The sequence below is a fragment of the Osmerus mordax genome, chromosome 3 (assembly GCF_038355195.1).
Source record: "Osmerus mordax isolate fOsmMor3 chromosome 3, fOsmMor3.pri, whole genome shotgun sequence".
NCBI lineage: Eukaryota > Metazoa > Chordata > Actinopteri > Osmeriformes > Osmeridae > Osmerus > Osmerus mordax.
The window spans coordinates 3,160,771-3,177,390 of record NC_090052.1 but is presented as its reverse complement, the minus strand read 5'-3'; the positions used below and the strand labels follow the sequence as shown (position 1 = coordinate 3,177,390).

Genomic DNA, 16,620 nt, shown 5'->3' with positions numbered 1-16,620 from the left:
AAATTAAGATGGAGCCAGCTCACCAGCACAGGCACAGGAAGCTTGATGGGGATTTTTGCTTTGTATCGTCTGGCTTTACGGACAGCAAACTTTTCAGTAGGGGGCGACTTCCCTGCTATCTTCTGTTTGAAGGTGGACACCTGTCTGAGAGAGAGAGTGTGAGAGAGTGTGTGTGAGTGTGTGTGAGTGTGTGTGTGTGAGTGTGTGTCAGAGAGAGAGAGATAGAAAGTGAGAGAGAAAGAGACAGAGAGAGAGAGAGAGTGAGAGAGAGTGTGTGAGAGAGCGAGAGTGAGAGAGATTGTGGGAGAGAGAGAGTGTGGGAGAGAAGTGAGTGTGTGAGAAAGAGTGAGAGTGAGAGTGAAGAGAGAGAGAAAAGGAAAACAGAGTGAAGGAAAAAAGAAACAGCAAGGACAGTCGAAGAAAGATGGAAAAGGGCTGGTCACATGGCGACGCGAGGATTCCCGATTTGGATCTCCGCACCCGCGGCTACACTGCGTCCGAGGGAGCTAACGCCGTGGATGCCCACGTCCCTCCTCAGAGAGGCCCCCCTCCCCCCCGGGGCGTGTCGGTACCTGAAGAGCTCCACCTCATTTTCCCCGAAGGGTCTGGCCTCCTCGTGGGGCAGCATGCTCAGGTAGGCAGCCTTCATGTACACGTACATGGCCTGGAGGAGGGCAGAGCGGAGACGTCAACACCTCGGAAACGCAGAGCACATCGGGCCACGGCCTAGGCAACAACGCCTTCATACATGGAGGACACCGAGCAGATTCAACGAGCAAGAAGTACTTCTATTTCAAGCATTAACATGTGATTATCTGCTGCACCTGAGTAGTTGTACATGCTCAATAAAATGGAACGTTTTGACATGAGAGGTAGTGATGCATTCAACCGAATTGCTTTGCACTCTGTGCGCGAGTTATCATGTCTACTGCTCCTCTATCAGCATTCTCAAAGATAACCTCAGATGAGTCTTTTCTCGTAGGAATTCTCCCGGCGGGCTCTCCTCTCACCTTGGACCAGCGGCTCTCCTGGCTCAGCAGGTCGGCGTAGAAGTAGGCCATCCTCCACACCCGCTTGTAGGTGAAGCACCACATCAGCTCCCAGTAGCACATGTGGTGGAACTGCTTCCACTGCTGCTGGGCCTTGCAGCCGTCCTCGAACAGCACCACCGCCTGGCCGGAGAGCAACGCAACACGGCGTCAGGCGCAGGTAGCGGACGTGACGCCAGGCCGTTTTTGGAAATCTAAACTGAATTGCGTCCTGTGAGCGGATTAGACTTAGACATGTGTGGCTCGTGGACGAACAAGATGGCGTCAACGGGGGATATTTGTCGTTCATTTAGATGAGTCAGATGTTTGTCAGTCCCACCTCGTCGATGTTGCCTTTGATCTCCTCCGTCCTGCCTTCAAAGAAGAGGAAGATAGCCCCCTGACCAGAGAATGAGCCATGCTCAATTATTGCAACACCATAACCCTACATACTGTACTGCTGATTCTTGGGCAAGACCCGTAACGACACCGTACACAATGGAAACCATAGTTTCTCCGGGCACACCCACACTACCCAAGACAACAGGGCCAGAGCCCCATTAAAATACTATTAAACGTGGAACAATGTTTGCCTGTGGCGTCACATGCTATCAGCACACATTTGGTTCTCTCTCGCCCTCCCTCCCTCTCCAGTCAGAGTTTGCTCTGGGTTGGGTGGAGGTGTGGGGGTGGAGGTGTGGGGGGGTCACCTGAGGGTAGCGCAGTCGGAAGGGCTTCAGCAGTTTCTCGGCGTCAACCACCTCTCCCTCGCCTGTCCCTGAGAGGGGTCAGAGGTTACACGCTGGCCAGGAGCAGACACACACACACACACAGACATGGGCGCATAGAGACACAGACATGGGCACACAGTCCCACACACAGACACAGACACACACCCAGGAATGTCCCTGTACTTACTGTAAGTCGCTCTGGATAAGAGCGTCTGCTAAATGACTAAATGTAAATGTATACACAGACAGGCACGCGCGCACACACACACACACACAACCAAGAGCAACCAAGTTCCATTCCATGCATACATCCATCCGTCCACGCGCACCTGTGCTACCTAGGATGAAGGTCAGGAAGGTGTAGTAGCAGAGCAGTAGGAGGGCACACAGCATGGAGCGCAGGTTGAGAGCTGTGGCCCCCTCATGGAGCTGGGAGAGACCGTACTCCTGCACACACACACACACACACACACACACACACGCACAGGGAGAGAGAGATATATACATTTGAGTCCCCCAACCCAATCATTTTACTGTGTTCTATTTATGCTGTGCGACCCTACCTTGTCTCCAGAAAATCCAGCAAACTCTAAAACTTTGAGTATCCGGGGAGGAAACAGAGAGAGAGTCTGTGGGAGACAGTACGATTGATTCCAGAGGCATGATTAAATATATATATAGATAGATAGAAATACATGTGTCAAACAACAACTCTAAGCCAACTAATGGAGTAAGTGTGGGCTTTTGGGACGTACCAAGTTGAATGCTCCGATCCCAAACGCCACCCCCCCCTCTAAGTGGATGTGGTTGGGCCCACGAAGCGAGTTTCTAGACTGAATGAAGCCATGCAGCTCCCTGGGCGATAAAAGGCAATTAAGTCATTCATTTACCGACATGATTACACATAATTACATAATAGGCCATAATAACGCATAATTATGCAATAACATGCGTTAATGGACCGATGTGCGCACCTGACAGAAAAGCTGCTATTGTATACTTTTTTTTTTTGGAAAGCGAAACATATTTTCTACTGTCCATGAGGAGATAACTTGGGTGACTGTTCACTCCTGTGACTCGCACCCCTGGCACAAATCAACACCTCTTTGAGAAGTGGAACTTAACTTGGTTCCTGCATGTTTGGCCACGTCACTGCCACCTGTACACTCATATCTGGATGTGGGTAATGGTGGGGTATGGGGTCCCTGGATCTCATCCCCCACCCTTGTGTCTCCACTCTGGTAAACTTACTTGTAAATGAGGTAGCTGTTGCGAACTTTGATTCCTCCCTTGATAAAACTCACCATGTTCTCATCCTGGAGTAAGAGGAAATAAGAAAAACACAGGACTTCGTCTGTTGTTTTGTTGCCGTGGCATGAAGACAGGTACAACCTGTTCTGGTTGTTGGAGGGAAACGTCTTACCTGTAGGAAGGTGAGAGCAGATCTCTGGAGCTGGCACTCTGCGTAGCACACCTCTGCATGGAGCTGCTCTGCAAACACACACACACACTTAAGACAATCGTTGTAAATAGTTTCAAGAATGTGTCACATGCGAGTGAGATGGGTTTGCAGACGTGACTTGGTCTTTAGTTTTGGGATGAAACCAGTCTGATGCTGCCTACCTTCAGTCAGTGCGTCTCCTGAGGACTTGCTGACCAAACCAGGGGACTTCTTTCTAAATCTGAAATTAGAAAGAGGACGTCATCCATCTGATAACGCACCCAGCTCAATAAATCAAGCCTGCTAGCATGTCGCTGAAAACTCCCAACCAATCAAAACCGTGTTACCCTAGCTTGCAGTATAGCTCCAGAATAGTCCAGTACTCTCCATGCAAACATAGGGAAATGCTTGGGAGCAGATTACCATGTAAATGCTCTCATTTACCTGTTAGTGACAGCTCCTGGTCAAGGAGCAACAACTGTGGTTCATGCTGCCCTGTCCAGAAGCAGTAGAGCAAGTGCCATCACTACTGCCAACATAACCATAAAGGCAGGGTGATTTTTCACCAAGCCCATTGAGGGAGTAGCGTATACCTTCATTCCCAATAGCTAGAAAGACATCTAATGAAGTAACTATTCTCATAGTTCCACCCTAATCTAATCCCAGTTCAAAACAGACCTTTGTTCGGAAGGTGACAGTGGAACGCAAGGCTCCGTTCGGATCATGATGGCCCTCCTGCTGATGAATGGGGGTGGCTTGGGGGCGTGGGGGGGGGGGTTGCTCACCTCTGACAGACTTCCTGGGCGGTCTTCATGGTGTTGCCGGCGCTGGTGATGTCCTCCTGCTCGAAGGTCATCATGGCCTGCATCTCCAGAACCGTGGCGTAGATCAGAGCGTGGTACATGCTATCCTTCGCCCTGCCACAGAGCACACGCGCACACACACACACACACACACACACGCACACGGTATCTAATGACAAAATGTGATCATGCAGAATGCAGACTGGTCACAGGCTACCCAGGTCCGTATCTTGCCCATAAGCAAAGATAAAAGCCACCAAGACCGCAGTGTTATTATTGTGTCTGTTTATCTCTTCCCTCCCACACTGTGCCTTGTGTGCTGTTTATTTTCCGGGCCGCCGCTCTGCTCTGGGCGTCAGCTTCAGCAAACACTTCATATCCTGGAGAAGTGGTCTGACACCTTGCCTTAGCTACCAGGAAGAGCTCAATGTGACACCACAAACAACGCTCTCACAACTTGCCGGACAAAGTCACTGGCTGAATCATATGAACCACTAAAATGATCAAAGGACGGTGATGGTAATCTACTGCTTAGTCTGACACATATTCATTGAAGGGTCTAACAAGGTCTGGTCCTGGAACAACCAATCCGAATACTGTACTGGCCACTTGAGATTGAAAAGCGGTTGTAGTCACCGTGGCTGCAGCTTGTCCAGGCTCTCGCTGAAGTGGTTGTTGAGGAAGAGGTCCAGGGCCTCCATGCACTCATCCAGACACTCCTGCAGGCTCATCTGTGCGGAGCTGTACACACACATTTTAAGTACATAAGCAGAGTTCCATGAGAGCCCCTACAGTATAAGGCCCCTTGTGAGGTGATCACATGGTCAGCAGTAACGGTGGTTACTCACACACACACGCACACACACACATACACTCTCCTGGGAGTCCTGTGTAGTCTTGGAAGGAATTGTATACACTGTCCAGGCAGCAGTGTGCTTTGCAGCAAACACAACTCAAGATGTCCTCTGTTTACATAGGATATGGGCCTGAAATCTATAGCTCTCTCTGGGCAACAGCAAAATGTTAATGACTTGCAGATAAAGAAGTCTGTTTTGATGAGCTGAAGGGCATTGTTCTCCGAGGATTCAATTGGAGTCATTTAGGTACAATGACTCCTGTCGAACACACTTTAAACTTATTATTTTAGCGTTCTTTACAAGGCCTTGAAAGGGTTGCTCAATGAGGAAGGAATGTAACGGATATGCTGTGAACGGCAAGTAGCCTAATCTTTTTAACACAAAGTGGAGGAAACTAAAAGAGGGTGGGTGGATCTTATAGAAATTACGTTTCGTTTTAAGTAAAGAGCATTCATATGTATTTAGCTAACGCTTATAAAGTACCACCAAGAAATACATTTTACAGTTTAAAATAATATAATACTGTCGTATTGTCAAGCCGTTTAAAACACGACTTTTGGAGACGGAAAACGCTAAGCGATTTACACTTACGTCTCTGTGGCAGGTGCATCTTTCCCATTGGACATGTTTGTCTCCCCGGGCGGCGTGCCCACGCACCTGTGTAAAAGTTGTCTATTCAGGACGGCTTGATGAGAAACATGAACAATCTAAGCGCAGTGCAAATGAAAGTCTGTTTCGAAGATTTGTGGATTCCGCGTTTAGATGTGTCACATTGACTGGGGGATTCGCGATCACTGTTGGAATAGAAAACTGAGATGAGGTGGACAAATGTATTCCATTTGCAGGTCTCCTTTGCCGTGACGTGAGGGCGGGGGAAGCGTGGAAGACTGGGCTTCGAGATGACTCCTCCTAACAAACTTCGAACATGTCCATTTGCCACGCACGCATACACACCGTCCGCATAGCATAATTAAACATTTCAACCTTACTGACATAACTTTTCCCTAAAGAAAACTTCACAGAGTGTCACTGGCTTTAAATGTCATCCATGTTGTAATGGTATGTAGTCTATTATGTTAAGTGTGAGAACATATCCTGGATGGCATCAGTATATTTTGTTTCGTGATGTAGCCTACGCTCAAGAGCGAAATGAGAGTTTGGGCACAGTTTCACGTTACAAGATGTCCTTCTGAAACTTTTACACCACTCAATTCGTGAACGGTCAAGAAGTGTTTCTTATTGACCAGTGATCAGGTGGGATCACAATGTTCCCATTAGAAGAGGGAACAATTTATTCTTCTCCGTGACCCTTTACATACACTCCACCACATGCTCAAACTCCCTAGAAAGATAAGGAAAACCCTGAATGTAAACAATAAGTCAAAGCCATTCTGATGTCACAGCTAGGCCTACCTATTGTAAGTGAACACTCCCAATTCCTTACATTTGATAAGTTTATATCACAACCCATGTCAAAAGATCATTAATTAGGGGCAGAGCAGGGGTAGCGGCATATAGGGTGATACAAATGTTTGCCCCCACCAATGTTCAATACAAATGTGCGCAGTTGAATATAATCTAAAGAGATTATGTAAGAATGATTACATAATGGAATGACAATCTGTCATATTATGGGTATGTACATATTGTCTATCAACACCATAACCTAAGGCTGGAGATGAAACTGCAACACTTGACTCAACTATGCCCCCAATGAACTCAGTTCAGTTTGAGTCTTCGCATTGCTGGTTTGTTGTATGAAAAATACACAAGAAGAAATGTCTATGTAGTGGAATTCTATGCCAATTGTAATACACGTCACTAAGTTCTCAGTCTAACAAACAGTACTTCTGAGGAAAATAGTGATTTCCATTTAACTTCTGAAGTTGCTAACTCATAACTTCAGCTGCTGCAGAGAGGGATGTCCTCTAACTCCCGTACCCCTTGCTGCCTAACCCTAACCCTAACCCTTGCTGCCTAATTTCCCCTCACGATGTAGATTGCAATATGACAAACAGCACCACGGTGTTTGTCATGGTGGTCAGCTAGACGAGGGGAAAAGAGGAGGGAGTCAATGCCATCTGCTTTTACGACATTCATTTTTGGACATGGTTTCCCAGACACAAATCAAGTACAATCCATCAGAAACCCTTTGAGGAGTCTCAGTTTACTTATTTTTCTTCTCAATGCCTGGTAATATGTTTATAATGTTGGCCCCCCAATGGCGGAATCAACTCTCCACCTCCATCAGAGACACTGACTGTTTCCCCACCTTCAAGAAAAGGCTTAAGACGCATTTGTTCCAGGAGCACAACGGTACTTAGGAATGATTTGCCGGACCTGATGTTAGTTTCCTCCAGGATTACAATGACTCCAATTGAGAGACTTGTTGCTCTTGTTGGTTAGTTGTAACTGATTTAAAATTATTGTACTCGATGTGAAATATTTTACTGTTGATTGTTTTCCTACAGGTACACTCTGGCACCTTTTGAGGTTCATGTTGTTTAATTGTAACTTGTTTAACTGCATGCTCTTATGGTTCTTCCCTTTGGCACTTTTTTTTTTTTTTTCACAATGTATGCTCATGTTTTGGCTACCTGCAATGTTTGGGGCTATCTCGTTGTTATGATCAGTGACCTATGCACTTTTGTAAAGCTCTCTCTTGGAAGTCGCTTTGGATAAAAGCGTCTGCTAAATGAATAAATGTAAATGTAAATAATACATCCCATAATATAAAAAAACCCAATCTGTATTATAAATCTATAGAAATATACTTTCTGGAGCACAAAACGCAATGGGCCATTTTCCCACACATGGATTTAGCCTTGTCCTAGACAAAAAATATTTTCAATGGAGATTCAATTTCTCTAGGTCCAGGCTTAATCCATGGCTCTCTATATCTATGAAAGGCTTCGTCTCAGAAAGCAGGAGAATGGTTTGCTGCTGCATGCTGCAGTGTCCCAGCTTCACCACAAGGGGGCAGTGTATCTCCATGGCCAGCCTTACCTCGATCATGCAGATGCCCCCGGCAACTGAGCCTAGGATGACACCCTGCCCTCTATCACTGCAAAGATCTTACCAAAACACATCTGATTGAGGGAGAGACAACAGGGGTGTCTCTCAAGTGCTTCTACAGTTCCTCTTGTGTTCTCTTGTCTTCTCAAAGCCACAGCACTTGAGCTGAAGAGAAATAGAGATGTTCCTAAACCAAATGCATGTAACATCGTATACGCCAGCCAGATGGACTAATCTTACAAGCTAACATTAAGTTTACAAGTGAAGTCACAACTAAATATGGCCGCAGTGGTCAGTCTTTTGGATGTAAATACAGTATCCACAGGACTGAGTGCTAATGAAGACTCTGCATTACTGGACCAATTAAGGGGGCTTTTTGGCTTCATTATGGCCTCTCTCTCATCCTGATCATGACTGTGTTTCAGGCTAACGAGATGGGGTCTGTTGCTACCAAGTCCATATAAGAAGTCCCCAGGGTCTTAGTGCTCGCCTAGTGCACCATTACGCTTACCTGTGACACAAACAGGCCACGCTTTCAGAGATTTGCATTATGACCAGGCAGCTACAGTCCAAGTGGAAACAAGGTTAATGAACAACACCGTGGACATTGTTTGCACCTGAAACCCTTACCATATCTCTGTATAGGGCTACATATCATTTCAGCAACAGATAACATCGTCACGATTAAAGAACTGGAGAAAAACAAAATACAATTTCTGCGTAACCTTACGTGAAGTTTGTAGGGATACAACACGTCGGCCAACTAATAAAGTCTGCAACTGTATGCAATTGTCATATAAGGGTATGCGACTCTCATTATAGAGTACTTTGTTGGCCCAAATGTTGATAAAAAAAAGCCACCTGGTCTCATGGCAGATGTTGAGGACTGAGTCTTTAGCTGTGCTGGTTATATCTACTCTGGTGAACAGAGCTCTCTCTCACCAACAAGATGTGGAAGCAATTCTCCTTCCAGGCTCCACAGAAACCAGTGAAGTCAGTGAGAGAGCGCCCTGCGCCCAGAGCAATGCAGATGTAGCCGACGCTGACCCATGACCCATGACCCAAGCTGACCCGGTGCCTGGGACATCCAGGACACTCGCTGCACCATATCTGATCCAATCTGTACACCAATTCTCCAGGGAGCAATACCCCACTTATCTAGAGGGTGGTAGGACGGAGGTCGGTGGTTTTTCCAAATAATTTTATAATGGTAAGTTTTACTAGGAATCTTGGATATGAACTGTAGCTGGCTAATAGCTTTCGGAAAAGTTTGAAAACTCAGAGTCAGGATTATCTGTATGTTTTTAATGATTTCTGCTTACAGTATAGTGTACCTTTAGGTAACACATTACTGCACATAGAATGATAGCTAATTATAAAATACTTACGTAAAGTATCCCACAAAAGCAGAACAAATACTGCATTCATGGTCATGTTTGTCCATTTTTGTGCAAAATATTTCCAGGAGGATAATTGGAACCAAATATAAATATGAATATCTTTCAATAGAAAACATGGCAACACCACAAAACATGAAGAATAAAACAAAGGGACAACAAGTGTAAAGCTTTATTGAAAAACATCAACTTTACAGTTGCAATTAAATGTTAATTGCTAAAATAAATCTTAAAAATAATTTAATCAGCTTTTAAATTCCACGGTCAATCTAGCTACATTATTACAATGAAAAAGAAATTGGAAATTTTCCAACAATATTGACTAGTAATGTATATTTGGTTTTTTATTTTGGTTTGTGATATTAATCAACTGTCATGCACAAAAGTGCCAGATGTGAAAATGCACAAAAGGACCCTGTTGTAGTGTCAATAACTAGAAAGTATATAAATACTGTAACAAACATAAAAACGAATTTCATAATAGATCTTGTGTTGATCCCTAAGATTTGATGAAACTCTCAGATGAACAAAGCTTCATTAAGGTCCTTGGCTCTTCAGCTTCATGCAGGCAGAGAACGTGTGTCAGTAGGCCCGAAGATCATGCTTCTGTCACTGCTGTAATTAGTTGCTGTAACTTGATCTCAGTTTCTCTTAGAGCCGACTTTACAGTACAGGGTCATAGAGAAAACCATGGCCAATATCTGTGGGATTAACAAATAATGTGAATTAGCAATCCATGATTGAAAACCCTATGGCCTCAGTGTCACTTCCTCTTTGTATCATTTGTAACATGTATGTAACAATGGATGGCATATTTGTATGTGTGTAAATTATTGGCTATACATAGCATACATTTACAGCAAAAAACTGTAATGTTACGAGCCAGAAGGAGGAGAGAGAGAGAGAGAGAGAGAGAGAGAGAGAGAGAGAGATCGAGAGATCGAGAGATCGAGAGAGATCGAGAGAGGGAGCAAAAGTCCATACCTCTAGGGCTGCAATGCCCAATGCCACACCTGCAATCACAGCTGAGTTCTCATCAATCAATTTCTTGAATTTTGGGAAGCAGCCAGGCACAATCTACGGGAGGAACAGAAAACAGCTAAGAACAATGGAAAGACCAGAAGTACAAGGAAGTAGTACACAAAATAAACAGGCCATTAACATGCACGGTACTGTTTGCAGAGCTATCAATTTCAGCTAAATTGATATTATTAGTCATATAACAATCCATATCCTGTTGTACTGTACAAAGTCAATATTGATGGTAGCAGTTTGGCTTGGGTAAATCCCCAAAGGATGAATGAGCAGAAAGCTAGTACCGCATCTTTTGAAGCACATGGCCTTGTAGTGTCTTTGCAGCACTGTGGTGGGTACCGGTTGCTGTCGGGCATTTGAAAAGGAGAGCCATCAAAGTCTGACGAGTTGTAGAATCCACAGCACTTTAGCTGTTGGGGATGATAACACAATTTATATTACTTTTTTTTTTTTTTATCATATCTTTCAAATGATGCAGTCTAACGCTTAACATGGCTTAAGAGCAGCTATATACATCATAGTGTGGCAAATATTATATCTTTGATATATTGCGTGTTGGGGAGATTGTACCGTATCCATAGTAGCATTCCAGAGACCAGTGACATCTGGATTTTTTCCATAATCCTTTTTTATGCTATCAACTGCTTGAGTGCCCAGCTTGCTGATCAACTCTTCTGCCTGAAACATAAATCAGTCATTATCCCAATGTAAAGTGGCAGTTGCAATGTTCACCTTCCAAAATAGTGAGGAAGTGAGTGAAATAGTGAGGGAGTGAGTGAAACAGGGAGCGATGGAGTGAAACAGGGAGGGAGGGAGTAAGGGAGTGAGTAAGGGAGTGAGTTGAGGAGAAGAGGGAGGGAGGGAAGGGAGAAAGCGAGCTAGCACTGCCTTACCACTGGTTTAAAAACCAGGATCACCACTGCACCAGCAACCTCTGCTATGAAGACCACCAAAACTACTATAAAGAACTAGAGAGAGAAACGAAAGATGACAGTAAAAGAGAGAGAGAGAGTTAAATACCTGCACAACATCATTACCATAAAATATTCTAGTGGTTCATCTGCTTGTTTGTGTATACTGATACTTGTGTGTATGTATGTGTGCGTGTGTCAGGCCTTATTCGCAAAGTCACTTACCAATAGCAGCATACACCTGCTCTCCCTGACGGCCCCACAGCAGCCCAGGAAGCCGATGATCAGCAGGAGGGCTCCTATTGCTATGAGCAGGTAGCCCACGTTGAGCAGCTGGTTCAGGCCCTCCGGGGCGTCCTTGATGCCCTGGATGAAGCCCAGGATGGAGCCACTGTCCACCTTCACCCAGATCCCCACTCCCAGGATGGCTGCCCCCGCCACCTGAGAGACAGAGGTGGAGACATACCAGGAGAACAAGTAGGAAAGAGAGAGGGAGATAAGGTTATGGGAGGAAGGCGAGCGAGAGAGGTGGGAATGTCGGTGAAAAGAGATTTGTATGTTGAGGATACTTACTGAATTGTATACTGGGTATTTGGGTAAGTTTAAAACAGAACTACAAATTTCTCTTGGGTGAGAGAACACATTTACTAAAATCTTGTTGTGTTCCAATCAGAAGACTGAAAAGCATCTTCACCTGCTTGGACATTCATTGTTTCGTTCACCTCGTACTTTGGACAACAAATTCACAAGTCAAATGCTTCTTATCTTTCCAAGCCAAAACTATGAAACATTTTGTCCATTGTACGTCTATAAAAAGGCACCTGTACTTTTCTGTCCCGTAAACCAAATCATTAAACAGTGACAGATGATGTTCCGTACATGCGTCATATGCCCTTGAAGCTATTTAAACCTTTCTCAACCTTGTATAAACATGTGTACTTACAAAGATGATGCCGTTGAAAACAAACATCATGACTTTGAGAAATGCGAAGCAGCCCATGATTAAAGCAGGTTCTTCTTTCTGGAAGAAAGTAGGAGAGGGGGAAACATGTCAACAATTATTGAAATGAGATCTAAGGACCTAGAAGTATGAATATTATTACTGCTTCTGTTCGTGGAGTTGGCTATACTGTTACTTTTTTAGGTACTCTAACTCATCACAATGAAGGGTTGTGTGTGATAATTTACTATCTTAATTCAGCATTTTTCCGGGAGCCACAAAGTGAATATTTCCACCCAATGAATAAAATGTCCCACCCACAACTTCTTACCACATAATTATTTTTATATATGAAGTGGGCGAGCTAAGGACATAATTGGGGTATTTGGACAAACCTGGACAAACATATTATTACATTTACATTACATTACATTTAGCAGACGCTCTTATCCAGAGCGACTTACAGTAAGTACAGGGACATTCTCCCCAAGACAAGTAGGGTGAAGTGCCTTGCCCAAGGACCCAACGTCAATTGGCACCAACAACCTTCTGATTAATAGCCCGACTCCCTAACCGCTCAGCCATCTGACTCCCCATCTTGTGAATCCCTCAGTTGCAACTCAGTTGAATCACTCAGTTGCAATACAATCCAGTTTCTCAAGCTATTGTACATCATTGTGATAAGGTGTTTCTTCAATGCATTTACCCATTCGTCATGGTTCCAGTGAGGTGTCATATTCTGGTGATTACTGTTGGTGACAAATTAACAGACTTACCGTACACAAGGATGCTGTTTGCTAGCTCTGACGTGTTACTAGGAGACCAGCAATTTGTCAGGTAAGTGAGAAGGAAGAGATTGGTGGGCAAAAAACAAAAAACAAACACCTGGTCCTTTCACAAGGAACGGTTCTCTATCAACTTTTCGTCCTTAAACACTCAAGAGTGCCCTTGCTTTTTGTCTACCCCTTGCAATATTGACATTAAACATTACAACCACAATGGGACTGGGGAGAGGGCTTTGTTTAGTGGCACACCTGCAATGACGAACTCGCACACCACTTTATAGTCTCATTCAAATGGGTTTCGATGGACAATTATGGTTAACAAATGTTATGCAAACATTTGGAATGACATAAAAATCACACCAACCCCAGAGCCTTATCAACATTATGCTGGAAATGGCCCTTTTCTTTGGTTGGAGTTGTTTAACCCTATTTTCGATGCAAAAGAAAATTCCTTTGCCTGCCATAGACATACATCAAATGTTAAGATCTGTCATGGTGGATCATTTTGAACAGCTCATGTGAAGTAAAGCATATATAAGATGATAAGTGAGGCCATGTGAGCACGCAGAATACAGGCTCAGGGTTTTCGGGACAGGTTTTTTTGCGTGGGAGAGTCAGGTGGCAGCATACCTTTATCAAGGAATCACGGCTCCAAGGAAGTAGGACTTTTATGGTTCTAACACTCGTTAGCCATCAGTGGAACATCTGAATACAGTCGGCCATTAACCTCTCCCCGCTCACCCCCTCACCCCCACACACAGACAGACACAGAGGGTTTATGAGCTTGTCTATTCTCGGGTTGAATGTACTATCGGTGGACCATCTCAGACTGCTTTTTTATGATCCCTCTAGTTGACCTTTAACCCTAACCTGTGTATGCCCAGGACCCTCCACACTGTGCATGTGTATGTGTGTGTCTGTGTCTGTGTCTGTGTCTGTGTCTGTGTCTGTGTCTGTGTCTGTGTCTGTGTCTGTGTCTGTGTCTGTGTCTGTGTGTGTGTGTGTGTGTGTGTGTGTGTGTGTGTGTGTGTGTGTGTGTGTGTGTGTGTGTGTGTGTGTGTGTGTGTGTGTGTGTGTGTGTGTGTGTGTGTGTGTGTGTGTGTGTGTGTGTGTGTGTGTGTGTGTGTGTGTGTGTGTGTGTGTGTGTGTGTGTGTGTGTGTGTGTGTGTGTGTGTGTGTGTGTGTGTGTGTGTGTGTGTGTCAGATGGCTGAGCGGTGAGGGAGTCGGGCTAGTAATCCGAAGGTTGCCAGTTCGATTCCCGGTCACGCAAACTGACGTTGTGTCCTTGGGCAAGGCACTTCACCCTACTTGCCTCGGGGGAATGTCCCTGTACTTACTGTAAGTCGCTCTGGATAAGAGCGTCTGCTAAATGACTAAAATGTAAATGTAAAATGTGTGTGTGTGTGCAAAATATGAGCTCATGGATGGGAACAGCGTTGTTTATCTTAAAAGGACTGAACAACAGTCTTGTCTTAGATCGATACTTTGGCACCCTGTGGCTTTTCGACTGTTCCAGAAGGGTATTGCCTGAGTTCATAACTGACACTTCCACTCCTCATTCCTTTGTGATGCCTTCAAGCCTCCATGATAATTTCACCCTCCCTCCATATCCCTTGTACAACATCTCCCTGTTCTACCTGGGAAACTGCTATGGATGGGAAGGGGCCTAAACAAAACGATCTTAGTAAAGACTCAGGGCTGGTAAACAGGTAAACAGGTTTCCGAAAGAGGAAAGAAAAGCTGGGTCAATGTTTAGCCAGAAACAGGTTAATCATAGGACAGGACTGTGGTAATGGGTACATACTGTGGCAACTCACAAGCTGAGGTTCCCCCTTGCTCAGCCCTGAGCACTTCCTCAAACACGACGCAGTACCTCCTCAGATGCAGTCAGCTGTGATTTCGCACGGTTATTCATTAACAGCTCGAGTCACATGCAAATGACCAACGAACGACCTCAGCATCCTCGTGTGCGATAACAGCCATTTTCAGCGTGTGTGCCATCTTGTTTTTTGTTTTTTTACTTCCTATGGAATATTGATGTTGGCTTGATTTGTTTTCACTGATCTCAGCCATTGCACTTTAGTCCATGAGATATACCATCTTTGAACAAGATGGGGTCCCCGGAGATTGGAGTGGATAGACCTGATTTGTATATTCAAATTGTTCCATGACACATTTACTTTTGCATGTGATGTCATCCAATTATATGTACTACATTTATAAATAAATAATGAAGAATAAAGAAAAGCCATGCTGAGTTTTAAACAGTTTCCTCAACATTATATTACTGAGTCATGCTGTAGAGTCTGGGAGGATAGGGGACCCTGCTGACAGACACTTCCTGGTATGACAAGGATGGTTGAGCCCTTCAGAGCTGTACACAAACAATTAGCTGAAAGAAGTAAAAAACCATTCTGTACTGTCTTTTAAATATGCCACACAGATTCTAGATAGTTTAGTTTGGTGATTAAACTCGTGAGGATATTCTGAGCAACCTTGGTTACAGGTGACCATTTAAAAATGTGGTTAGAAGAATGTACTTTGTGATGATAGTCAACAAGGACCGCAAATTTTAGGGACAAATCTCATTAAGGTTTGATAGGTTTGAAAGTTTGAAAGGAAAACATCTCGAACAAAGACAAGCCTCAGTCAGATGAGTACGATTTTTACCGTCTCAAAGGATGTCATTGAAAGAAATAATTGCTGGCTAGAGGTCCCAGGAGACAAAACAAAGGCCCATTGTGAGATTCCTACCTAAGTTGTCATGGTATCAAGTAGTATAGAAAAACATCATCAAAACTACAACTAACATCAAAGTTTAGCGAACCCGTCATCAAATAGGCGCCCTTTCTTTCCCATATCCACTATTCCTATCGGTGGAGGAGAAAACAGGTTGAGACGAAAGGTGCGGAGGAGAGAGAGTCTCTTACCTTCACTCAGGTGATGATGGTGTCAGTCCCTGAGAGAGCAGATCGAGTGTGAGATTACAAGACTGGAGGAGGGTTCCCTGAGAGCGATGTGACTGTCCCTCTCTCTCTCTCTCTTTTTCTGTCTTTATTCTCCCGTTTCCTCCCTTCTTGTCCTGTTTTGTGACTCCGAGTCAGTTATAAACAGGGGGGGGGGGGGGGGACATGGGCGGGTGAGTTTGAGGGAGGGAGGGACCGTGGGAGGGAGGGAGAGTGCACGGTGACAAACAGGTAGGAGTGATTGGAGAAGGCAACCATTCTCTGTGGATTGAACCAAACCTAGGGGAGAGAGGCGGCACAGTTGTCTTTGTAGCCACAGCAATGGTACTGCGTTACACGCACACACACAAATGTTCCTGTTCTCTACAGATAAAAGTCCAAATCAGGTTTTGAGAATTTAAACCTGACAGTGACGTGCCTACTTGTTAATCAAAGGTTGTGGTGAGCGAACTGATCACATCATGGTGTAAGCTTTGTTCCTGCTGCATGTGCCTGTGTACAACTTCATTCAATGCATCTTATTGACATCCATTTTGTGTAAAGGTTAGCTGATGAATATCCCATCAAAATGCATGTTGTGATTCAGCTTTTTATACATGGAAGTGGATCATTTGAAGCGTATGGTGTTTAGACATGGACATGACTACGCCTCGTACATGTTACTTAATGGAGGAGATGAGTGAAGGGGGTTGAATCGCAACAATTGTGGA

General features: G+C 44.6%; 3 protein-coding genes across 7 annotated transcripts in view; 1 reads left to right on the top strand and 2 right to left on the bottom strand.

Moving 5' to 3' along the window:
• The window catches only part of LOC136941189 (zinc finger protein 653-like), a 44,310-nt gene that overhangs the window by 2,459 nt on the left and 25,231 nt on the right, over positions 1-16,620 (top strand). The gene's annotated exons all lie outside the window — the stretch shown is intronic.
• On the bottom strand, positions 24-5,725 carry zgc:158403 (tetratricopeptide repeat protein 39A; the record flags this gene model as incomplete). Of its 4 annotated transcripts, none has more annotated exon segments than XM_067233624.1 (14): positions 24-144; positions 573-664; positions 1,011-1,172; positions 1,369-1,428; positions 1,739-1,806; positions 2,089-2,206; positions 2,323-2,388; positions 2,515-2,614; positions 3,011-3,075; positions 3,183-3,250; positions 3,383-3,441; positions 3,986-4,117; positions 4,640-4,744; positions 5,452-5,725. In XM_067233624.1, coding segments are annotated over 14 exon segments (1,251 nt in total), but the record flags the coding sequence as incomplete, so codon positions are not given.
• LOC136941196 (tetraspanin-1-like) lies at positions 9,429-16,203 on the bottom strand. 2 transcript variants are annotated; one of them, XM_067233633.1, is made up of 8 exons: positions 15,875-16,203; positions 12,162-12,239; positions 11,444-11,659; positions 11,201-11,275; positions 10,878-10,985; positions 10,592-10,717; positions 10,257-10,349; positions 9,429-9,973 (listed from the first exon to the last, which is right to left on the bottom strand). In XM_067233633.1, exons 2-8 carry the CDS (start codon positions 12,216-12,218, stop codon positions 9,914-9,916), a joined length of 735 nt encoding a protein of 244 aa, XP_067089734.1. In that variant the 5' UTR covers positions 12,219-12,239; positions 15,875-16,203; the 3' UTR covers positions 9,429-9,913. The 2 variants fall into 2 exon arrangements, with proteins under 2 accessions (XP_067089734.1, XP_067089735.1); XM_067233634.1 differs by lacking the exon at positions 11,201-11,275.

Bases quoted from the DNA above. Each gene is read 5' to 3' on its own strand.
- LOC136941196 (XM_067233633.1), bottom strand. From the start codon at position 12,218: ATGGGCTGCTTCGCATTTCTCAAAGTCATGATGTTTGTTTTCAACGGC. The intron at 11,660-12,161 runs GTAAGTACACAT...TCTGTCTCTCAG, and splicing joins TTTTCAACGGCATCATCTTT to GTGGCGGGGGCAGCCATCCT. The intron at 11,276-11,443 runs GTAAGTGACTTT...TTCTCTCTCTAG, and splicing joins GCAGGTGTATGCTGCTATTG to TTCTTTATAGTAGTTTTGGT.